Here is a 25,090-nt window from a genome sequence, read left to right on the forward strand (position 1 = left end):
TAGGTGAGCGAAGAAAGAGAGACAATACAATGGAAAGATAGGAGGGTAAAAGGGAGAGCAAGTATCATTTAAAAGTAACAGGTAGAGGGGTTCGTGGCACACTATAGGTTAAATGTAATAAAGAAATGATCAGATATGTGTAGAGGTTTTAACAAAATGTTGTCTGCAGTACAACTGCATGTGTAAATTAAGTCAAGTTGGTTCCCTGATTTGTGAGTGCTTGTAGTGGTAAGGCGTTTGAAATCAAATGAAGCTAGGAGTGAATGGAAGTCTGCAGCATAAAGCTTGTCCAGATGAATGTTAAAGTCGCTAAAGACTAAAAGTGGACTGTTGTCCTCTGGGAATGAGCTCTTCTAGGAAGGTGCCCAGAAGCCCAGGGGACCGGTTTAATCTTGTCATATTAGTGGGTGTCTGTGTACATTTTACTCAATTTCAGTAAATCAATGACTAAGTCAATAGTCGGACTGATGTCCAAATGTTACTAGAATTACACAAATAATAAAACAATCCATGGGAAGAAAACATCTCCATAAAAACCCCTTTTAGTTGTAAACAGAACTATGCTTTATTTTCATTCTGACTTGCACAATGACTTAGCAAACTGCACAGTGATGATATGAGCATTTCATAATCAAACATTAAACATTACACCAAAACAGTTAAACTAATCATTATGACTGATGTATTTCGCATAATTGGACTATAGCTATCGTTACTAATACTAAACCTCAAGAAACATTTTGGGACCTATTTCAAGAGTTGAGCTAATAAGTAACTCTAAAAAGCATAGCAGATATTGATTTGGCTGACAAAAACTAAGCAAATGCATGACCTGTTTATGTGAGGAGCAAACAGTCTATGATGGCGCGTTTATTTTTTCTCTGTATACTTCATCTCTTCTTCTGCCTTACTGTCCAGGAAAGTGTGTAAGTTGCAATTTACATCATTTAAAAAAATCTACAAAACAGAAAAACTGGTCTGTATTATCAAAAAGCAGAACGGCAAAACAAACAATGATAACTAAACTGTAAACTTCCGTACTCTCTTGAAAAACAGCTGTTAGTAATCTTTCATGTTTGTCTGAAAGTAGGCATTTAGTCTACATTTTAGCTACATTATTTGTTTTTTTAGCGACCCACAGACAACAAAATATTTTGTTTTGCAGATACTTAATCACTGCACCTAAACTGCTGCGACTTGATGCTTTGGAAAATGTGGTAGTGCAGTTGTTTGGATATGACCAGGAAATTACAGTACATCTTTACCTGAAGAACACACTAGCACCAGTTTATAAAGAATATGCATCTCAGTCCCTGAAACTCAACGCCGTGAATAACTATCAAGCTTCCGCTACTTTACGGGTAGGACTGCGAATTTAAGATCCCAGAAGACAATTTTTGTATGACTTTTGTTATTTACAATTGCAAGAATTTTTTTTTTTTTTTTTTTTTACTGATTTTATGTTATCCATGAATATTATTTTCAGAAATGCTTTTTTTTCTGTTTCAAAGATAATGCCTGCAGATTTCCCTAAAGAGGACAAGTTTGTCTACCTTCAGGCGATCTCCTCTGCTTTCTCTGCACATGAAAAAATCCCAGTCACTACTATGAACGGGTTTCTCTTCATCCAAACTGACAAGCCACTGTACACACCTGAACAAGAGGGTCAGTATGAGAAGAATCTGTGTGTAAGGCTGATGATACACGGGGAAGCTTTTTAAACAATGTCGGCCAACTTTGGACACTGTTGCCGTCGGTGAGACACAGGGCCCATGACGATCTAAAATATCCAGATAGAATTTTTTTACCCATTCTCAATGGGAACGTGCCCAAGCAACATTGCTCAAAAAAAGTTGCCCTGTGTATCATCAGCCTAAGAGTGCGAGTTTATGTATGATGAGTAAATGAAAGATTCCATCCTTTGAATCGGTTTGCTTTCTAGTACAAGTGCGTGTTTACTCCCTCAACGAGGAGCTGAGGAAATCTAGACGAACTGTCACCCTTACATTCGTGGTGAGTGTCTCTCTTCACAGCCTCATACTTCACTTGAATTTTGAATGCTAGGCTACATGTGAACCTTGTGTTTCCTTTTAGGACCCTAACGGTATCAAAGTAGAGATGATTGATGTGGCAGATATCATTGGAGCAAAACCACTTCTTCCACCATTCAAAATACCTTTAAAGCCAACGTAAGACACAGACTATTATAATTATATTTGAGTTGATCTGATGTTTAAATGCTTGGTCAGGTATAATAGTGACACTCTGTTGCTTGTGAATTTCCTGTGGTAGCCTAGTTCATATGGAGCCAGAATGATTGCAAAAGACGCGATGGACACACGCGTAACCCAGTTCACGTGCATGAGAAATAATTCACGTGCACGAAAAAAAAATATATATTCACCAAAACCAATTCACATTCACAAAATAAGAATATATTTTATAAAATACGTTTCACAAATGCAAAAAACAATTCACAGATTTACAACTAGTACAATATTTTTGAATGTTTAAAATTCACGAGTTTATCACGGGCTGTGAATGTGAATCGCCTTGGATTTGTGTAGCCTATGTATTTTTGAGACTTTCCCCGACAGCAAACTCTCTTTTTCAGTAATCTTTATTCAGTTATTTTATCACTATATCTCATACTTTCTGCTCTTTCTGTATCTGCATCTCTTGTAAAAAAAAAAAAACACGTTAACATTTCAAGGTATTTACTGCTTTGAATATCAGACCAAAATCTGTCACGTACTGACAGAGAGAGATAGGCTAGTGAAAGACTGGATCTTAAAGGGGTCATATGATGCTGCTAAAAATAACATTATTTTGTGTATTTGGTGTAATGAAATGTGTTTATGCAGTTTAAGGTTAAAAAACACATTATTTTCCACATACTGTACATTATTGTTTCTCTTCTATGCCCCGCCTTCTGAAACGCGTCGATTTTAACAAGGCTTATCTCTGTAAAGCGAGGTGTGCTCTGATTGGCCAGCTATCCAGCACATTGTGATTGGCCGACTGCCTCAAGCGTGTGAATGTTACGCCTCTTAACATATTGTGATGTCTTGTCCGGGCGGAGCGACGAGACCTTAACATAAAACTCATTATAAACATGATATAAACATGATTTCTAGTGTGTCTTCTTTTGGAAGTCAGAAACAAAGTAGTTTCCCTTTCTCAGCGAAACAGCTTCACACACCGCGGCCTTGACTGAGCAGAGTGGATTCTTCAAAGGAGCGTAGGCTACTTTGTGCTTGCAGCAACCACATGTGACGACCCCGGGCTGGACTCCACTTCGTCCACGGTGAAAGCCCATTCTGCGATCCACAGTGCAAAGTTGATGTATTTCCTCAGCGACCAGCACGGATCAGCTACAGTCATGACGAAGCCGATATCATCCTCTTTTGGAAGGGCAAATAAAGTAGTTTCACTTTCACAGTGAAACACACAGCGTCTATACAACATGGCGGCGGCAGCAACAACAATACAACAACGTGAACATCTGGGCTGCATTATGCAAATCTTCCCACATCCTGACGTAGATATGTGGGGGTGTGTTAGAACGAGCCGTTTCAGGGGGGCATGGACGAGTCTCAACTTTTATAAAGAATATCTCTTTGGATTTGAGACTTCAGTCTTTAACTTTACAGATCTTCTTTATGCACCAAGAGCTTGTAACACTCCAAAGAGAAGAGGAAAATTTTAAATCGCATATGACCCCTTTAAACATTTAATTAACTGACTTTTCACATGACGTATTACACTGATACAATTATCATTCAGCCATAAAATTTACTTTAAAAGAATGCTAAAGACTCTAAATGGGACACTATACCAGCCATTCATCATAACTGAGGTTTAAATACTGGTGAACTTCTAGCGTCAAACTGGTATCGAGCCAATCTCAGACCTATGCGAGAGACATATATTCAGCTGTGCTACGTTTGTACTCCATAATTTTCAATTCATATTTCACGTTACAGGCACATTGCAACTGATCATGGTCAGGCCATTTCAAGGACATTTTATTCCAAAAGTATTCAGAAAACTTTAATAAATTAATAAATCTTACACAGCAACTGTAACAACTGATTTGTTTTGAATGCTTTAATTCTGACATAAAACCAGAACAATAACAAGAAGATTTAACAATGCACAATGTGGTAATAATTCATGACTTAAAAACCTGTTGTAACTGTCAAAATAATGGGTTGCAACATGACTGTTTTGAAAGAGTTACAGTTGAAACTTCTTAGATTCACATCACCTCATAACTTGTGGCAGGGGATGAAGTAGGAATAGTAGAGTCATGGGTTGTCTCAGCAGCTACTTATTCATCATCAGCCTCACAATTCTGAAATAAATAGTATCTGCAGCATAAACAAACTTAAATGAAATTTACACGTAACACGGTCTCCAATGTGTTCATGTAATCATATTGTCATCACTTGAATGCGAGCCATCACAGGACTTTACGCACAAGACAAGCTCTGCTGTGACAGCGCTTTCATGTTCTCAATAAACAAAAATTATATTTTCTTAATCTTATATTTATTTACCACATGTCCCATCAGTAAAAACATTATATGCTTTACACTGAGTTTCTGAATTTAATATCGTAATGTGTTGTGGTATCCAATTGAATAATGATTCTTTATTAAATAAACATAAGAACTGATCAATATTAAATCATAATAGGCTACTCTAAACAGCAGCCTCTGGATTACATTACTCACGTTAGTAAGTGTCTAAACGACCGATGTTACTTCCAAGTTTTAAGTAAACATGCAAAAATAAAAGGATAAACCTTTAATTGGCTAGTTATCAGAAATAAAACAACCAGCTGCACATACCTCTGCTGAATCGTAACTTGAAAGGTGGTCTCTCGCCGATTACGTCAGCATCCAGGTAGGCACGCCCAGGGCACGCGATTCATACGCCCATAGTGGGTTATGATTGGTCGACTGACAGGCTCAAATCCGATTGGCTAAAATAGTAACAGTGTCCTGTGGGAGGAGTTTGCTGCCGGAAAAGTCTCAAAAACACATACACAAATCCAAGGCAGTTTGCATTTCACAGCCCATGATAAACTCTGAATTTTAAACATTCAAAAATTTTGTACATAGTTGTACATCTGCGAATTGTGTTTTGCATTTGTGAAACGTATTTTATGAATATATATTCTTATTTTGTGCATGTGAATTGGTTTTTCTTTGAATATATATATATATATATATATATATATATATATATATATATATATATATATTTTTTTTTATTTTATTTTTTTTTATTTTTTTTTGGTGCACGTGAATTATTTCTCATGCATGTGAATTGGGTTACGCATGAATTATTATTGAGCTCATTCTGGCTTCATAGTTCAGGCTAGATCTTACTGGTTAGTCAACCAGTTGAAGTTTGCTGGGAAATGATAGTCTTGCTGGTGAAGCTAGTTAAGAAGCCTGGTGAATCCAGCAGGTCTATGCAACTGGATAGAGTTGTCATTGTGACAATAGGAACAATTGTTGTATGTTTGTTGTAGTGGGGAACCAGAAGAGGGAAGCACGCTATGGGTAAACGCATGTGGAAATGAGTGTAGAGGCTTTCAAGTTTATTAAAAGAAAGTCAAGTTAGTTGCAGAAGTCTGTCTTTTATTGAATAGAGATGACACTTAAAACATGGTGGCAGCGTGGGCACTTTTAGAGTGTTAGTTTAGAAGTTAAGACTTAGACGGCGAAGAGCTGCTCCTGTGCAGAGTTGCAAGATGGATGGATTAAAGCCCCCATCACCGTTGTGCATGGACGCCGACAACCTTTCCAAGTCCTGGAAATCCTGGAGGGACCCAGTTTAATCTCTACTTGGAGCTGACTATGTCGGACGCGGAGGAAAAGATGAAGGTCAAATTGTTTTTACTACCTCATCGGCGAGAGCGGTCGGGAACTGCTGGAAACTCTAATGAGTGACGTAGCCGCGGATGCACGAACGGTAACGAATATTATTGCAAAGTTTGATGAACACTGTAATCCTAGTATAAACGAGACAGTAGAACGTTATCGATTCTTCTCAAAAAGCCAGGGAGCAGAGCAGTCGATCGATAATTACGTCACGGAGTTGCGAATGCTTGCTAAAACATGCAACTTTGGAGAAATCAAAGACTCACTCATACGTGACAGAATAGTATGCGGAATTTAACAACGAAGGACTGAGAGAGAGACTGCTTTCGTGAGAAAGATTTAACCCTTCAGACGTGCATACGTATATGCAGAGCAGCGGAGCTGTCGCGGCAGAACAGCAAAGCCATTGCAGGTGCCGCGGTAGAAGAGGTGCATGCCGTCAGACAAGGAGCACGCCTAGATCGCCATCCACCCGGCAGTATGATCACGTGCAGATTCTGTGGTAAAGACCATGAAAAGAACAAACAGAAATGCCCAGCTTTTGGTAAGAAATATAAAAAGTGTGGAAAGCCATATCACTTTTGCAGTTAAATGTAGAGCCCAGCTGAGACAAGGAAACCATAAATCAGTAAACAAAGTGACTGAACAGGACAGTGATGAGTATGAGGACATCCTCACTGTGGGTGTAGCAAAATCCAGGGACTGTAAAGAAAAAAGAGGAAAGAAAATGAAAAGAAAACACACAGCTGTACGCAGGGATGCTTTTGGGAAAGGACCTTGTGAAATTTCAGATTGACTGTGGAGCAAGCTGCAATGTAATTCCTATCATCTGCTGAGCCCAGATATAAAACTGGAGGATACAAAAACTTGTACTAATAATGTACAAACCAAAGCCAAAGTGAGACCACTAGGAAAGTGCAAACTGAAAGTAAGAAACCCGAGAAACCACAAAACTGTACAGGCTGGAATTCCAGGTTGGTGGATAACAACTGTACTGTCCCCCTAATAGGGAAGAGGGCAAGTGAAGCTATGAAGCTCATCAAAGTACATTATGAGAACATTCTTGCAATAGACAGTATAGTCACCACAGAAAAGCCTGCGACCAGCCAGTGGTCACTAGAAGCAGATAAAGACTGAATATGCTGATGTATTCAGGGGTGATGGCTGCCTGGAGGGGGAGTACAAAATAGAGATTGACAACACTGTTAAACCTGTACAGCTCCCAAAAAGAAGGGTTCCAGTAGCCATGATTGAAACCTTTGAAGGAAGAGCTGCAAGATCTGCAGAGGAGAGGAATCATTGTGCCAGTAGAGAGGAGCACGAATTGGATCAGTAGTATGGTGGTCGTACAGAAGCCCAGCGGCAGTCTCAGAGTATGTATAGATCCAAGACCTTTAAACAGAGCTTTAAAGCGGAGTCATTTCCCACTACCTACTATTGATGACATACTCCCTGAACTGTCAAAAGCCAAAGTGTTTACTGTGTGCGATGTTAAAAGTGGATTCTGGCACGTCAAGCTGGAGGAAGACTCCAGCTATCTCACCACATTTTCTTCCCCGTTCGGCAGGTATCGATGGCTGCGCATGCCCATGGGCATAAGTCCGGCCCCTGAAATCTTTCAGAGGAAGCTCACAGTCGCATTAGAGGGCCTGCCAGGAGTATACATCATTGCTGATGATGTGCTCATTACAGGACAAGGAGAGACACAAGAATCAGCTGAGAGAGACCATGATGAAAAACTGAAAGCATTTCTAGCACGATGCAGAGAGAAAGGTATCAAGCTAAATGCTGATAAGTTCAAATTGAGACAAAGAGAAGTCTCTTACATCGGACACCTCCTGACATCTGATGGATTGAAAATAGACCCAGACAAAGTTCGAGCAATAACACACATGCAGAGAAACCAACAGATGTAAAAAGCAGTTCAGAGACTACTAGGGATGGTAAATTACCTCTCAAAGTTTTTGTGCACATCTTTCAGACCAGTGTGAGGCTCTGAGACAGTTGACACACAAAAACTGTGAATGGAGATGGACTGCACAGCACGAAGAAGCATTCTGTAAAATAAAAGAAACAATTGCAAATGCTCCAGTGTTAAAGTATTATAACCCTGATGAAGAACTTACCATCCAATGTGATGCCTCAGAGGGAGGCCTTGGTGCTGCACTCATGCAAGGAGGTAAGCCAGTAGCATTCACAAGCAGAGCCCTAACACAGACAGAACGGGGCTACGCACAGATAGAGAAAGAGTTACTAGCTCTACTGTTCGGGATGGAAAAGTTTCACCATTATACATACGGACGGAAAGTAGCAGCACAAAGTGATCACAAACCCTTGGAAAACATCCTGCGTAAGCCATTATTGAGTGCACCTAAAAGACTCCAACGGATGATGCTGAGACTTCAAAAATATGATGTGGAGGTTGTGTATGTTCCAGGGCCAGAGATGTGGCTAGCAGACACGCTAAGTAGAGCATATCTGCCCGAGAGCACACCCAGGGGAGATGTTGAAGCAGAGTTTAGAGACAATAAACATGACACAACATTTACCGATCTCAGCAGACAGATTTGGGTCTATCCGTTCTGCAACAAAAAAAGGACAAAACTTTGCAAACACTGATTAAAACTATACTACAAGGTTGGCCAAAGAACAAGGCTGACACACCACAAGAAATAGGTTATTATTACCTGTTTCAAGAGGAGTTGAGCTACCAGGATGGCATTGTTTTCAGAGGAGAACGAGCTGTTATCCCTAAGCAGCTTTGGAGGGAAATAAAACAAGGTATACACTCTTCTTCGCATTTAGGTGTGGATGGATGCCTGAGGAGGGCCAGAGAGTGTGTGTACTGGCAAGGAATGAATGAGCAGATCAAATCACATGTACAGCAGTGTGACACCTGCCACGCAGTGGACTGTAACCAGCAAAAGGAGACACTGCGTCCACATGAAATGCCGGACAGACCCTTGGGCCAAGGTAGGCACTGACCTTTTTACTTTTGACAACAAGGACTATCTAATTACAGTAGACTATTATTCCAATTTTTGGGAAATTGATTACCTGACAGACACCAAATCGACTACTGTTATAAGAAAGCTGAAAGGTCACTTTGCCCGCCAGGGTATTCCAGACATCGTCATCTCTGACAATGGCCCACAGTTTTCATCACAGGAGTTTTCAGAAGTTCAGTGACCATTGGGCATTTCTTCACAAAACTTCATCACCTGGCTATCCTCAGAGGAATGGCAAGGCAGAAAATCAGCAGTCAAAACTGCCAAGAGAGATTGATGCGTAAAGCACCAATGTCAAGACAGGATCCATATCTAGCAATCCTAGATTCATAGAAACACACCAACAACACGGATTGTCAACCAGCCCAGCACAGAGATTACTGAGCCGTCACACAAGACGCTTCTACCCACGAAAAACCAGCCTCCTACAAACCAAAGATTCAGAATTCTTTGAAAGAATTGATAACAAATCAACAACGACAACAAACATACTACGACAGATCAGCCAAAGACTTAGACACACTAAAACGAGGTGACCCTGTCAGAATACAACCCATTTGAGCCTCATAAGATCTGGAGAAAGGGGACGGTGGTGGAGCCCATTGACTCAAGATCGTACAATGTCCAGTTGGAGTCTGGAGGTGTTATAAGGAGGAACAGGAGACATCTCCGAAGGGACCAGGGAATGACCCTCAGAGTCTCCAACCAAACAGAGACTGTTGTTGCTGACAATACAGAACACACAGGAACTGCAGATTCTCAATCACAAAACATCCAACAATGTGGAAAATCAGATGCAGAACACCAAACAGACAGACATCCCAGCATCTAATGTCACGAAAGCAGGGCGATTTGATAAAGAAACCGCAATACTTAAAAGACTATATCACAAGTTAAAAAAAAAAAAAAAAAAAAAAAAAAAAAAAAAAAAAAAAATTTTAGTGAAACTGTACTAAGGAAATGTGATATTACTATACAGAAGTTATAAGGAAAATTTATTTTTGTTCGTATCAGAAATCAAGAGCTGTTCAGAAATGCGGCTAGAAAAAAAAGAAAAGTTTAAAAAAAAAAAAAAAAAAAAGAAAGAGAAAGGATGTGACAATAGGAACAATTGTTGTATGTTTGTTGTAGTGGGGAACCAGAAGAGGGAAGCACGCTATGGGTAAACGCATGTGGAAATGAGTGTAGAGGCTTTCAAGTTTATTAAAAGAAAGTCAAGTTAGTTGCAGAAGTCTGTCTTTATTGAATAGAGATGACACTTAAAACAGTCATTATTTATTAGCCTACTTTTTTGCCTCTGCAACATTTTTTTTTAGTTATTTTTTTTTTTTTTTCACAATGTAAATCTCATTAGTTATGGAATCTGGAAGATTGTGGCTACTTATGCAGACACTTTTGAAACAACTGCCACTGCTGAGTTTGAGGTCAAAGAATATGGTAAGACTATGTTTTTGTTTGTTTGTTTTTTTAACAAAAAGTGTTATGTAGACATTTCGTTTCCATTATATCTAAATTCAAGCTATGATTCTCAGTGCTGCCCAGTATTTTACTCCATATTGAGCCCGAAGCCAACTACGTCAGTGAGAAGAACTTTGAGTCTTTCAAGTTGAAGATTTCAGCCAAGTAGGTTTTTCCTGTTTCCTTTTTTTCCCTACCATTCAAACATTTGTGGTCAGTATTATATTTAATTAAATTTTGAATTTAATGCTCTTATTCAGCAAGTAAGCATTTAATCAATCAAAACGGGCAGTAAAAACTTTGTTACGTACAAGAAGTTATTGTTTGAAATAAATGCTTTTCTTTTGAACTTTCTGTTCATCAAAGAATAGCCTAGTGAAAAAATGAATCACAGTTTCCACAAAAATATTAAGCAGTCCAACTGTTTTAACAATGATAATAATAAGAAATGTTTCTTGAGCATCAAATCAGCATATAAGAATAATTTCTCAAGCATCATGTGACACTGAAGATTGGTGTAATGATGCTTAAAATTCCACTTTGCAACACAATAATAAATTACATTTGAAAATATATTAAACTGTTGGAAGACAGTTTTAAATTTCAATTTAGAATGTTTTAAGTTTGAAAACAATTTTACATTAAAAAAGAATATTTTATAACATTACTGTTTTCAGGTTTTTTTTATCTTTCAAAAACATAAAAAAAAAAATCTTCTCAACTCCAAAACTGAACTGTAGAGTATATTCATTTCAGCTGCTGTTGAATATATTTGCAAGTGTTGCAAATTGTTTAAATTTGTGCACATGTGTGCTGACAGGTATGCTCGTGGAACACCAGTTAGCCCTGCAGATATTTTCTTGACGTTCGGATACAGTACACCAGAAGAAACTGTCATGATACCAGAGACATTTGCCAGATACATGGTCAGTGTGTACTCAACAAAACATTTTTAATGTTTGAGTTCTGAGAATACATTTGTTTTTGGCTTTTGTTTTAGCTGGAAAATGGAAAAGAAGAAGTCCACTTAGACATCAAGTCAGCTTTATTATCCATGCCTGATGGGCCTCAAAGTCTGAGTGCCATGAAAGAAAACAGCTTTCTTCGAGTGAGAGTTTTGCTGCAAGAGTCAACTGGTAGGTGCAGTTAGTTCCACAGACACAGGATTGCATTGTCCTGATTTAAAGCAAAATAAATGTGACAACCATTTGACAACATTGGAAACCCCTCTTAATTGTCAGGTGGAATCTCCCAGGAGGCAGTGCTCTCAAATGTGAAATTTGTGGAAACTCCATTCACACTGAATCTGTTCTCAACCCCTCCTTTCATCAAACCAGGTCTACCATACGCTATGAGAGTAAGAAACCTGTCTTCTCAAGTAGTTTTATTATAATTGAACAAACATAAAGTGCCGTGAAAATGTTTTTGTTTTTTTGCTTTTTGAATATTTGTCACACTTAAAAGATTCAGATCATAAAACAAATTTTAATATTACACAAAGTTATTGCAAGTAAATAAAAAATTTAGTTTTTAAATGATAATTTCATTTATTAAGGGAAAAAAGCTCTCCAAACCTACCTGGCCCTAAGTGAAAAATTAATTGCCCCTCCTGTTAAATCAAGAAAGAACTGTGATTAACCACATTATTTTAGAAAGCTGAGTTAAATTTCACTAGCCACAACCAGGCCTGATTACAGCCAGACCGGTTGAATCAAGAAATCACTTAAATAGAATCTGTCTGACAAAGTGAAGCATGCTTAAAGAGCAACACATCATGCCGCGAACTAAAGAAATTCAGCAACAGATGAGAAACAAAATAATTGACATGTATCAGTCTGGAAAGGGTTATAAAGACACTTCTAAGGCTTTGGGACTCCAGCAAACCACAGTCAGAGCCATTATCCACAAATGGAGAAAACTTGGAACAGTGGTGAACTTTCCCAGGAGTGGCCGACTTACCAAAATTACTCCAAGAGCACAACGACGACTAATCCAGGAGGCCATAAAAGAACCCAGAGCAACATCTAAAAACTGCAGGCCTCACTTGCCTCAATTAAGCTCAGTGTTCATGATTCAATGATAAGAAAGAGACTGGGCAAAAACTGCATCCAGGGGAGAGTTCCAAACCAAAAGCCACTGCTGACCAAAAAGAACAAAAAGGCTTGTCTCACATTTGCCAAAAAATATCTTGATTATCCCCAAGACTTTTGGGGAAATATTCTGTGGACTGATGCAACAAAAGTTGAACTTTTGCAAGGTGTCCCGTTACATCTGGTGTAAAACCAACACAACATTTCATAAAAAGAACATCATACTAACAGTCAAACATGGTGGTGGCAGTGTGATGGTCTGGGGCTGCTTTGCAGCTTCAGGACCTGGACCACTCGCCATAATTGATGAAAGCATGAATTCTGCGCTCCATCAGAAAATCCTGAAGGAGAATATCCAGCCGTCAGTTTGAGATGCTGTGGCATGACCTTAAACCATTGGTCCCAAACTCAATTCCTGGAGGGCCGCAGATCTGCACAGTTTAGCTCCACCCCTAATCAACACATCCGATCCAGCTAATCAAGGTCTTCAGGATTACTAGAAACATCCAAGCAGGTGTGATTTGGGGCTGTTTGGAGCTAAGCTCTGCAGAGCTGTGGCCCTCCAGGAATTGAGTTTGAGCCTTAAACAGTCCATTCATTCAAGAAGTGTGGGCCAAAATTCCTCCAAAGTGATGTGAAAGACTAACTGCCAGTTATCGCAAAAGCTTGATTGCAGTTGTTGCTGCAAAGGGTGACACAAACAGTTATTAGGTTATGGGGGCAATTACTTTTCCACGTAGTGCCAAGCAGGTTTGGACAGCTTTTTCCCTTTATAAATGAAATCATTATTCCAAAACTGCCTTTTGTATTTACTCTGGTTATCTTTGTGTAATATAAAAATTAGTTTGATCTGAATCTTTTAAGTGTGACAAAAAAACTAACAAAACAAAAAACAGGCACTGTACGACACTGTATATACACAAAGGTTTCATGCATTTGAACATTTTGGTGACATTTTGGACCCACAGGTCTTGGTGAAGGATCCTTTGGGTAAACCAGTGCAAGGTGTGTCAGTCAAGACAAGGGCAACAATAACCACAGCTGACAATAGACTAGACACCCTCAAATTCTTAGGGCACCTGAATACATTGACAAGCACAAGTCAGAGGGATGGAATTGCATACTTCACCTGTAATATACCAGCTAATGTGAAACAAGCTGAATTCACTGTGAGTAAAACCTTTTTGTAGCCTTTTTTCCCCTGATGGGCTCTATCAGTGAATATTTCAGGAAGTTGTAGAGTTGAGTGATATAAACAAGAGTAGTTTAAGAATACATAGACAACAGTTTAATCAGGTAATTAATATTCAAGCAAAATAGTATATTTATATTCATTTATATTGTATTCATTTCAGTTTGAGACAGAAGATCCTTCTTGGAGTCAGGCTCCACTGAAACTAAAGGCTGAATCATACGAGTCTGTCAACCATCGTTACCTGTACATCGATTTACCTGTATCCTCAGCATTTGAAGTTGGACAGTACATTAACGTCAATGTTTACTTTGATTTTCATGACAATCTTTCTCTGAAGACCTTCAGCTTTCAGGTAAAATATGTCTATGCATTTAGCAGATGTCAAATTGGCTTGCAAAAGAGGAACAAGATCATAAAAATGCATTATTATAAATACTATATAGTCACAACAGATTTCAAATTATTTAGTTAAGCTTAGTCATTAAGCTCTTTTCAGTTTTCTCTTATGTGACAACATATTTAAGGTATCATTTTGAGGCTCACATTATATATTTATCTAAAAGGTTTCTGTCAATGTTATTTAAACCCACTACCATTCAAAAGTTGGTAGGATTATTTTAATGCTTTTAAAAGAAGTTGCACCAAGGCAAGAATTATTTGATAAAAAATACATACTGTGAACTGTTTTTAGAATAATTATCATATTTTTTAAATGTCATTTATTCCTTTGATGGCAAAGCTGAATTTTCAGCGTCGTTACTCCAGTCTTCCGTGTCACACAGAAGTCATTCTCATATGCTGATTTGCTGCTCAAGAAACATTTTTTATTTGTATCAATGTTAAAAACAGTTGTGCTGCTGAATGCTTTTGTGGAAACAGCATTTATTATCACTTTTTATCAATTTAATGCATCCTAGAGATTTTTAAATTAAGTCATCATTTAAAAGAATAATAATTGTATTAATTCCAAACTTTTTAATCAGCCACATATGTTATAGTTGAATTGGTGCTGCACTGAATTCATTTGTTCCAGTGAATCATCTGCTATAATGCAATCATTTGTTCTCAGATCCTTTCTAGAGGAAAAGTTGTGCAGTTTGATACAGTTAAGTGGAGCGGTGGAAAGAATCAGAACCTCAACATTAAGATCACCCCCGACATGGTGCCGTCTGCTCGGCTAGTGGTGTACTACGTCCTGTATGGGGAGGAAAAAGCAGAGCTGGTTGCAGACTCCACGTGGATTGATGTGAAGGCTAAATGTGTTAACAATTTAAACGTAATGCCTTTTTCTCTGCCATCAGTAGTTGTCATGTTTCATGTTATTTATACATTGAGAAGTCCTGACTCATCTAAATATATATTTCAGGTGGACATATCAGTTCGCAACTCTGAGTATGTCTTCAAACCCAAAGATAAACTTGAATTAAGAGTGTCAACTAACAGTAGAGAAGAGTCACTGGTGGCTTTTTCTGCCGTAGATACAGCCCTGTACAACCTGAAATCTAATGACAAGGACCCATTAAAAAAGGTGAAATAGAAAATTTGTTGGATATGACAATAACATCAATGCGGATTATGCTTTTAAAGACAATAACTACAAATGAATATCATGATAAAGAAATGTTTCTCATTGTTGCAGGTGCTACAACATGTTGAGCGAAGTGACTTGGGATGTGGAAGAGGAGGAGGCAAAAATAATGCTGATGTGTTTGAGCGTGTCGGCCTTATGTTCATCACCAATACAAATGCCAAAACCTCTAGCGCAGGTACATGCTTATTTGTAAAGTTACAGTGTGTGAGTTGTTACATTTTAACATCTCACTAGAGCACAGGATCATTTTCTGAAACACTGGCAAATGTATTCCCTTTTTTTTTTTTTTTTTTTTGTAGGGGGGGCTTGTTCTGACTTGGCTAGGCCGAAGCGTTCAGCTGACCTGGCACAAATGTTTGAACAAAAGGGTATATTTGCAAGCACTTTATGTCTAAAAAATAATATAATCTAATAACCTCTTTATCATAGCAACATCATCAAAATACATTTATGCCCCCATGTTTGTTCTACAGCCAAAAAGTATGGGAAGTTTTACAGTTGCTGCACATTCGGGATAGCGAGTAGCCCAACGCTTGAAACCTGTCAGCAGCGCTCAGAGAGACTGTCTTATCCTGCGTAAGAAGTTATGAAGTCCTTTTTATTTTACACTTAAATTAAATCATATTTTAGGGATTTTTTTTTTAGTTTAATCTTACATATTTCTCTGAAGCATTTTAGGCATTAGTGCTATTTGTTTTATAGTGCCATTGTTACATAAACACCTAATACCTATTACTCATAATAAATACGATTTTCATTAAAAAGTGCATCATAAGTATCTACTCACTATGCAATTTTTTTCTTTAGCCTATAACTAGATGTTGCTACTGTAATTAATGTCATGTATAACATTACATACATGTGTTTTTAGTTTCTTTAATATAGCTTTTGTGTGTGTGTGTGTGTGTGTGTGTGTGTGTGTGTGTGTGTGTGTGTGTGTGTGTGTGTGTGTGTGTGTGTATTTAAGCCATTCTGAATAAAACATAAACAATATATTATACTTTAACATGGGCCCATAGCTTTACACTGTGTAACGTGTTCAAGTGAATCACTCATATGACATTTAATTTGATCTCTCTGAAAAACCTATAGAGATTTTGATTCACGTAGGAAGACAATGTGTCAGCAAGCTTTCCAGGAATGCTGTGGCTTTGCTATGAAGCAGCGCCAAGAGAATAAGGATAAATTCATACTAAGTCGCTCAGGTATGGGTTTCTTACATACATCATTATCATATTGAACGTCTATAGTAACTTGACTAAACACATAGAAAGGCAGGATCTAATACTCTCCATTATGTAATGTAGCAGTCAACTTTCTGCTGGATGCGATGCCATCTCAGACTAGGAGCTACTTCCCTGAGAGCTGGTTATGGGAGGAACACACCAGCAAGTAAGAAAACTTTCTGAACCATAACCATCCTTTCTGTCTAATTGATAATCCTAATCTTTGTAAAAGGATTATCAAAAGTATTCTTTACAAAATATACATTAGGATTTTATTGCTTTATTTCATGGATTAAAAAATAAACATAAAATGATACTTCTGAAGATTTTTTTATTATTATTATTATGCAGTTACACCTTTCATTTTAAAATGTTTCAGGTCTGGTTCAGTAAGCATTACCAGAAATCTTCCAGACTCACTGACTACATGGGAGCTGAAAGCAGTTGGGGTATTCAGTGAGGGTGAGTGAACAAGCTGGTTCGAAATGATTTGTTTTAGCATCACCTGGTGGCTGAAAAGGGAATTATTTGCATCTAAATTGCTATCTGATAGGCTGAATGTTAATATTTGAGATAATGTGACTGATCTTCTTATGATGTCAGTTACCTACTAATACACAAATTTATTTATTTTTTTATCCATATAATAAGAGTCAATTTGGACCAAAACTATGTAGTTTCCAACATTCTGGTTATCAACATACTTCAAAATATCTTTTGTGTTCCACTGAAGAAAGAAAGTCATACAGGGTTGGAACGACATGACAGTAAATGATGATAGAATTTTATAGAAGGCTATATATAATGGGTCTAGTAAGTTTATAGTAAGTACACTAGTCAACATTTTAAGTGGATCAAAACCTTTCATCAAAGTTTTCTTAAAACCTAAATTCAAAATGTGTTCTTGTCTTAGGACAATTTTTTTGATCCACTTCAAATGTTGACTACTGTAGTAAGTATCTCTGAGAGAACAGAATACTGTATCCCAGAATGCAGTGTGCTCAAATGGACCTAACATTTCCACTGTGATTGAAGAACCAAAAGTAATTACAGCCATTTTCTTAAAACTCATTTTATTCAACTTATTCAACTGGACTGACAAAAAGAAAGATCCTTTAAACAAAATTGAATTAACATGCAAATTGACTGAAACTGTTTCCAAGATGATAATAGGATGCAACTCACAGGCCACATAACTGGGTCACATGACAACAAAATACTGTTTAAAAAGTAGCATTCCAACCATATGCCTAAGCTTCACAAAACAGCATTTATTACCAACAATGCATTCAAGAAATAATGCCTTGTATTGTGCATGTAGACTTTTGTTAGACTCTCAAACTCTCCTGTTTCTTTGGTCAGGGATCTGTGTGTCAGAGGATAAGATTCAGGTGTCCCAGGACATTAGTGTGGATGTGCCCTTGCCTTATTCCATGGTTCGTGGAGAGCAGATTGAGCTCCGGGGTTCAGTCTACAATCAGCGTCTTTCAAACACTCGGGTATAAGCTTTAGTTCTCAAACAGAAGGATGACTTTAAATAGAAATTTTAAATTATAACCTACACTACCATTCAAAAGTTTGGGGTCAGTACATTTTTTTTAAGAAATTATTAATTTTATTTAGCAAGGGCATATTTAATTAACCAAAAGGGACAATAAAGTCTCTTACTTTGTTACAAAAGTTTGTGAAACTTTTGAAATGCTATTCTCTTTATCAGACATCCCCAAAAAGCTGCACCACAATAATTAAAATAATGTTTCTTGAGCAGCAAATCATCATGATTTCTGAAGGATCATGTGACACTAAAGGCTGGAGTAATGATGCTGAAAATTCACAGGAATAAATTACATTTTAAAATATATTAAAATAGAAAGCAGTTCTTTTAAACTGTAATAATATTTCAAAATGTTCTTGTTTTTATTTCATGTTTGATCAAATAAATGCAGCCCGGGTGAGCATAAGAGAATAACTTAATTAAAAACCATAAAAATATCGAACTGACCCCTAAACTATACAAAATATATGTATCTGTTTATTTATGTGACTACCACATGATCAACTAACTACACTTCTCTTTCTCTCTGTATCTTCCTATATCTCACACATACACACACAGTTCAGTGTGACCCTGACGGCAACAGAGGGAGTGTGTGTGTTTCGTGGCGCTAAACAGGGGAAACATGGAAAACCACATGAAAACAAGGGGCTAATAGAAGGTCTTTCAGTGTCCTCGGTCACGTTCTACATCATGGCCTTAGAAGCGGGCACTCATACGCTCACTTTCACTTTAAAAACTACATGGGGCACTGAGAGTGTGGTCAAGAAATTGAAAGTTGTGGTAAGAGGCAATACACAGTCAGTGCTCGAGGACTTTAGTATATAGGACAACCATACACAAAATGTCTCTCTCTGAAAACTAATACAGGAAGAAGTTTTGAGTACAGAGTCTTGAATTCAAGGTGTTTTCACTGAACTCTATGATTTCTCATGATATTTCTACTTTAAAATGATGATTATTGTGAACTAAACCACTCATAAATTAGTTTAGTATGACTTTATGAGATTATGATGCAATTTTCTGTTATTCACAGCCAGAGGGAATTAGAAAGGAAATACAAAGTGGTGGAAGAATAGATCCAAATGGAGTGTTTGGTAAGGACATCTGAAAAGTAACAGCATGCTCTCTGCTCATGTGCTGAATCCTGATGGAGTTTCACACCACTTCTTTTTCCTTTCTTAGGCACATCCATGAGGACGCTTGAGTTTAAAAATGTAATTCCTCCAAACATTGTGCCCAAGTCAACTGTGAATCGTATTTTGACAGTTTATGGTATGATGCCTGTGAAGTTTGAGCACATTTTTGCAGATGCTAAATGACACTTGTATATCAGATATTGTGCAATAATGTTACTTTTATAAACTGCGTCGATTAAAATGACTTTACTGGAGTTCCAAAAGTAACCCTTTTCATGTTCAGGTGATATGTTGGGAGAGCTTCTGTCAATAATAAACAACCCAGAAGGTTTAAAACAGTTGACTAACCTGCCACGTGGAAGTGCTGAAGTGGAGCTCATGGGTCTCCTGCCAATCTACTATGTCTACCACTACCTAGAAAAAACTGAAAAATGGGGCGTTCTGGGGAAAGAGGCTGCTGCGAGTGAAAAGGAATTAAGAAGGAAGATGCAAGCAGGTGAGATGTTTATTTCAGTAAAACAGCATAAGAATTGTAAAATCACTGAAGATTGTATATCAGATTTTTATTATTTATTTCATTATTTATTTTGTATTATTTATATCGTACATATAACAGTAAAAATTATTTAATAATATTTATCTAATAACCCTGTTGAAAAAAAACAGCATTTGCTGGTTAGGAATATGTTTTGAAGCAGAGCAGCTGGTTTAAGCTGGTCATGTGCTGGTCCTAAGCTGGTTAGCTCCTGCTCAGGACCAGCTTTTTTAATTGCTTGTCTTACAAATAACTTTTTATTTTACAAATTACTTAAAATAATAAATTTTCCACACTGCAAAAATAATAATAAAAAAAAAAAAAATAATAATAATAATAATAATGTTCTTACTCTGTAATTTTGTCTTATCTTCCAGTATACATATCTTAACATTCTTGAATCAAGATATATAACTTAAGAAGCATAATGACTTAAGATATTAAGTATTTGTTTTCTGAGAAATGCATCAAAATTAAGTGAGTTTTTACTTGAAAAATCTGCCAATGGGGTAAAAAAAAAGTCTTGTTTATCCTTTTGCCTTTATCCTTTATCCTCTTGGTTTGATCTTAAACTCACTTAACATTGAAATAACACTCAATTCCATTATTTTTGTTTAATTTTTTAGGAAACAAGGCTAGTATCTTAAGTCATTTTGCTTCTTAAGTTCCTTGACTGTTCCTTTCTAGGCATCACCAGCATCATGTCATTTAAGATGAAGAATGAACATGCTTTTAGCATGTGGTCGAACAAGGACAAATCAGCCAGCACCTGGTAATCAACCGCTCAGTTTCTTAGTTTTCCTCACTGGTAGCTGGAATGAAGCATGCCTTTTTTTGTTGTTGTTGTTAAAAGTCTTACACACATAGTACAATTCACATGCTACTTTGCACATGTGTGCAAACCCTTTTAGGGTGACGGCTCTCATGGTCAAGACCCTTGCTGACATGCAGGAATATGTCTCTTTGGAGTCTCAAGTTCTGACCAACACCATCAACTGGCTGATTAAAAATTGTCAGAATGATGATGGCTCCTTCTCTGAGAAATCACAATCTATTCCACTTAAACTCATGGTATGGGGAAAAAATGAGTGTTTATGATATAATACTGTATTTTGCAGTGTTTTGATCAATATTGTCTTGTTTCTCTAAGGTGCTGGAGCTGATGTCACTGAAAAGACAATTTCCCTCACATCTTTTGTCCTGATTGGAATTAAAAATGCTATGAAGGTCCCAGACGTTAACATACAGGTATCGATCTAACCAATCAGAAAGCTAAATGTCAGATATTTCAGGCAAGTCATACAGATTTGTTTGTCTTGTCTCTCCAGGCCTTTAAAACTGCTATAGATCGTGCCGCGCAGTACATCACCTCTAACTCAAAGAAGATTGAAAGTTTATATGCTACAGCAATTGCATCTTATGCTCTGACGCTTGCAGACATCCACAGTATTTCTGCAGTCAGTCTTTATGAAAAAATCAAAAAGCAGGCTCAAGTTGATGGTAAAATCTTATTTGGGTCACTTTGACCAAAAAATCTGCACAGATTAGACCCTCTCATATTTTTAACACAATATTTGTCCGCACATCTCACATTTTCAGGGAAACCAGCCACAGTTCGTTTCTGGCAGGAGTCCAAAGCAGACAGGGATTTATTAAAACCCAGTGATGTGACAGCAAAGACCGTGGAAACTACTGTTTACGTCCTGCTTAACACTTTAACCAGAGGTGAATCCACCTATGCAAAACCCATCCTGAACTGGTTAACACAAGACCAGAGATATGGAAGGGGCGTCCATTCAACACAGGTACTCCAATGCTAGTCTTGTCTATATATATATATATATATATTTAATTTTAATTTTGTATTTATCCAATGTGATCTGTCTTTCCTCAAATTTTCAGGACAGCATTCTCACTTTGGAGGCGCTTACCAAGTACAGCATTATAGCCAGACAAGCCACATTAGACATGGTTGTTAACATTGAATACAAGACTAAAGGTGACATCAGCAGAATCAGACTAACTCAACAGATGCCAGTGCATAAACCAATAGACGTAAGATTTCCAATTTTTATAATTTTAACTGAATTATAAAGAGAGGAATCTAAAATTATTCATAAATGATTTCTGAATTAAATGCCTCTCTATTTTCTTTTTAAAGTGATCAAAAATGATGATATTATCATCAAAACTGCAATGAGCTCTGGTGTGACATTTGCCAGTGTACGTGAGCTTTTTATTTAACATAGAAATATACAACATAATGGTATGATGCTGGCTGATATTACATACATATAGACTGATATTTCAGAGTACTTTCATACTTACATATATAATGTTATGATTCTCATATCATTTTATTTTTAGTGTTTCTAATTTGACTTTTCAACATTTTTTATCATACCACCCTTTTGACAAATTATTTTTTGTAGATGGTTCTTTTCAGTGTATATAATATAATATATATATGTATATAATATAATGTATATATAATAAACACTACAACAGTCCAGAGTTTTCTTGTTTTTAAAAATTCCATGCATGGAACCAAATTCAATTACTGATCAACTTCTTTTTTACAGCTGAGAACAGTGTACTATGAGATGACGGAAAACAATGAAAATTGCCATTTTGATTTATCAATTATCATTAGCGAACGTGACCCAAATTCATATGGTAAGTTTGGTACAACTGTCTACTTCTCTTCTCTTGGTTTCCTTTCCTTTGGTTCAGCTAATTTGATTTTCTTGGTGAGCAGATCCTATGCTTTCGTCACAGCGGATTGTGGCCTGTGCAAAGTAAGTCTGTAGGAACTCCCAATCAGAAATGACATGTTTTAAGCCAAAAACTATAGAATACCCAAGACATGTCACTCTATATGGCCGCTCAATCACAGGAAGCCCCGCCTTCTGAATGAAGGAGCCAATCGCTAATCGGTAAAGTCAGCGCGTCACTGCAGCTGCCGTTAGAAGCGTCCTAGTTGCTATAGAAACAGTCAGCGTTCTGAGACGTGCGCTCAGGACTGCGCATGCGCACTGGCTGATCTAGCCTGAATAATAAGCTTTTTATAACATTATTTGAGCAAAATAAACAACATTTATGACACAGTTGTTATCAGATTTATTTGGTGATTTCAAATATGAAATTTAATCCCAAGCCTAGTGAACAGTTTTTAGAATTCGATGTTTCCCATTCAAAGAGATAGGACTTGCACTTGGATGCCCGAGAGGCGTTTCAAAGATGGCCACCGAGTGACATGACTTGTCTTAAAGCAACTTTGTTTAAGATTCTCTGTAAAATTCTGATTTGTAAAATCCATTAAAATGAAAATGCCATTATATGTGAAGATACAAGCCACCTGAAAATTCAAATGAAAAGGAGTCAATGACTGTGATGGAAATTAATTTGCCGACCGGTGTGACCCCAGTCCAGGAAGATCTAGATATGGTAATACATTTTCATAGAAACCATCCATTGTTTTAGAAAATTGTGGTGACATTTTATGTTTCTATATTTTGCAGTACCAGAATGGACTTGAGTCTCGGATATCAGACTATAAAATCACAGGTGACCAAGTCATCCTTCAGATAAATTCGGTGAGCATCACTGAGCAAAAATTAAAATATGTGTATTTGATCTTGTAGAATATTTCTACCATGCATTACTTCTACCATACAGATACCATCAGAAGACTTATACTGTGTGGGTTTCCGTATTCAAGAGGAATTTGAAGTTGGCATGACCAGAGCCTCAGTATTCAGAGTTTATGAATTTTATGCTCCAGGTACAGCATTTCTACAAATGTTTGTTTTATGTCTGGCTGAACTTATTTTAGCTACATAAACCAGCATTCTCATCTGTTTTTAATAGAAAATACGTGTATAAAGTTGTACCGCAAACAAAGCCGCAGACTGTTACAACTCTGTGAGGGAGACCAATGCCATTGCATGGCAGGTAAGCCATATAAAGGACAGAAATAAAACAATTGACAACAAAAAACATGAATCATTTTGTTGCGTCTCACTTCTAGGGTCAATTCTGTCAATCCTGACCTGTAACATTGCATTTGCTATACCACTGCTGCTCTTGCAGTTATCATTTACATATGTGAGTTCAATGTGTCTGTGTTGGTGTTATAACAGTTTGCTGGTATTTTCATGTCCTTTTTAAAATTAGCGGAATGCTGCAATTTTAAATCCACCATTAATCCCACAATCACTGCTGAACGGCTTAAAAATGACATGTGCAAAGACAACATGAAATATGGTAAATATTGACCTGCATGAAGCTTCAAGTCACAAGACATTATTGTCACATAAATACGCATGTGCACAATGGTACATGTCATTTACAGTGTGTGTGTGTGTTTTCTTCTAGCATTTAAAGTGTTAATTGAATCATCTGAGGCAGCAGGAGATTTCGGGACCTACAAAGCAAAAGTTAAAGCAGTGCTCAAAAAAGGCAAGAGTATACTGAATATGATTTGTTGGCAAGTCAAGTTGTTAATTATTTGAATGGTTTAAAACAAAGTGACTTGAATAAGCAATTTAAAGAAACAAGTTTCATAACAGCTTCAATCCAACCTCTTAAATTCTCTTCTGCAGAACGAACAGATGACCTAAATACAGATTCAGAAATTGATTTGGTAAAAAAGGCAACCTGCAATTCAACAAATTTTGAAGTTGGCAAGCAGTATCTGATTATGACTGCTGAAAGTATGAAGATAAAAGTGAATCGTGGTTATACGTAAGTCCTTGTTTGTTTGGTTGATCGGTTTTCTTTTGATCATTTTTTAAAAGCCACAAATTAATCAAAATTGTCTTTAATTCCTTAATTGGTTGTATTGTAGGGTCAATTAGTATGGCGTGTTATAAAATGTTTCTCATTTACTATTATGTACAGAAGTCTCCAAACTGATTTTCTTTATATCATGTTTTAGGTATAAGTTTCCTTTGGACTCACATGCTTGGGTCAAATGGTGGCCACTTGACTATGACTGCAGAGATGCTGCCTGCAAAAAATACGCCAGTATTTTGGAGGGTTTTGAATTTGATTTCTTATTATCTGGCTGTAAAAAGTGATAAATTGCATGTCAATAGAAGAGCTCATTCGTATGCTCTTCTATTCTATAGCAATATTATCTAAAAAATGGCATTTGAGAATAAACAGAAAATTTTAAATAAAACTTTTTTTAAGTACCTCAAAATATGTGATTCTTATCAACCACATGCAAATGCGACATTAAACAAAAAGCATTACATGCAGTTTACCTAAAAAAAATGCGTTGCAAACAGATTTTTAGGAAAGTGTTAGTTGTTATTCGTGTATGTACAGGCAGTTATTATATATTATTTTGCTTAACACTAGTGTGAAAACACAATAAGGTTGTTTAAAGT

At 37.0% G+C, this 25,090-nt stretch overlaps 1 protein-coding gene across 1 annotated transcript; it reads left to right on the forward strand.

Moving 5' to 3' along the window:
• Positions 1–724: 724 nt before the first annotated feature.
• On the forward strand, positions 725–24,892 carry LOC109082342 (complement C5-like). The gene is made up of 42 exons (XM_042724824.1): positions 725–926; positions 1,166–1,361; positions 1,512–1,665; positions 1,943–2,013; positions 2,095–2,189; positions 10,260–10,342; positions 10,438–10,528; positions 11,184–11,289; positions 11,364–11,499; positions 11,605–11,720; positions 13,422–13,622; positions 13,809–14,000; positions 14,718–14,924; positions 15,015–15,176; positions 15,288–15,414; positions 15,539–15,607; positions 15,713–15,815; positions 16,332–16,444; positions 16,547–16,631; positions 16,845–16,927; positions 17,828–17,964; positions 18,582–18,803; positions 19,057–19,117; positions 19,206–19,295; positions 19,443–19,655; positions 20,382–20,466; positions 20,606–20,765; positions 20,844–20,942; positions 21,023–21,194; positions 21,294–21,499; positions 21,597–21,749; positions 21,855–21,917; positions 22,277–22,370; positions 22,453–22,492; positions 23,042–23,141; positions 23,216–23,290; positions 23,373–23,478; positions 23,565–23,648; positions 23,871–23,960; positions 24,072–24,155; positions 24,299–24,440; positions 24,634–24,892. Exons 1-42 carry the CDS (start codon positions 859–861, stop codon positions 24,773–24,775), a joined length of 5,076 nt encoding a protein of 1,691 aa, XP_042580758.1. The 5' UTR covers positions 725–858; the 3' UTR covers positions 24,776–24,892.
• The last annotated feature ends 198 nt before the right edge of the window (positions 24,893–25,090 follow it).

The sequence above is a fragment of the Cyprinus carpio genome, chromosome B5 (assembly GCF_018340385.1).
Source record: "Cyprinus carpio isolate SPL01 chromosome B5, ASM1834038v1, whole genome shotgun sequence".
Lineage (NCBI taxonomy): Eukaryota > Metazoa > Chordata > Actinopteri > Cypriniformes > Cyprinidae > Cyprinus > Cyprinus carpio.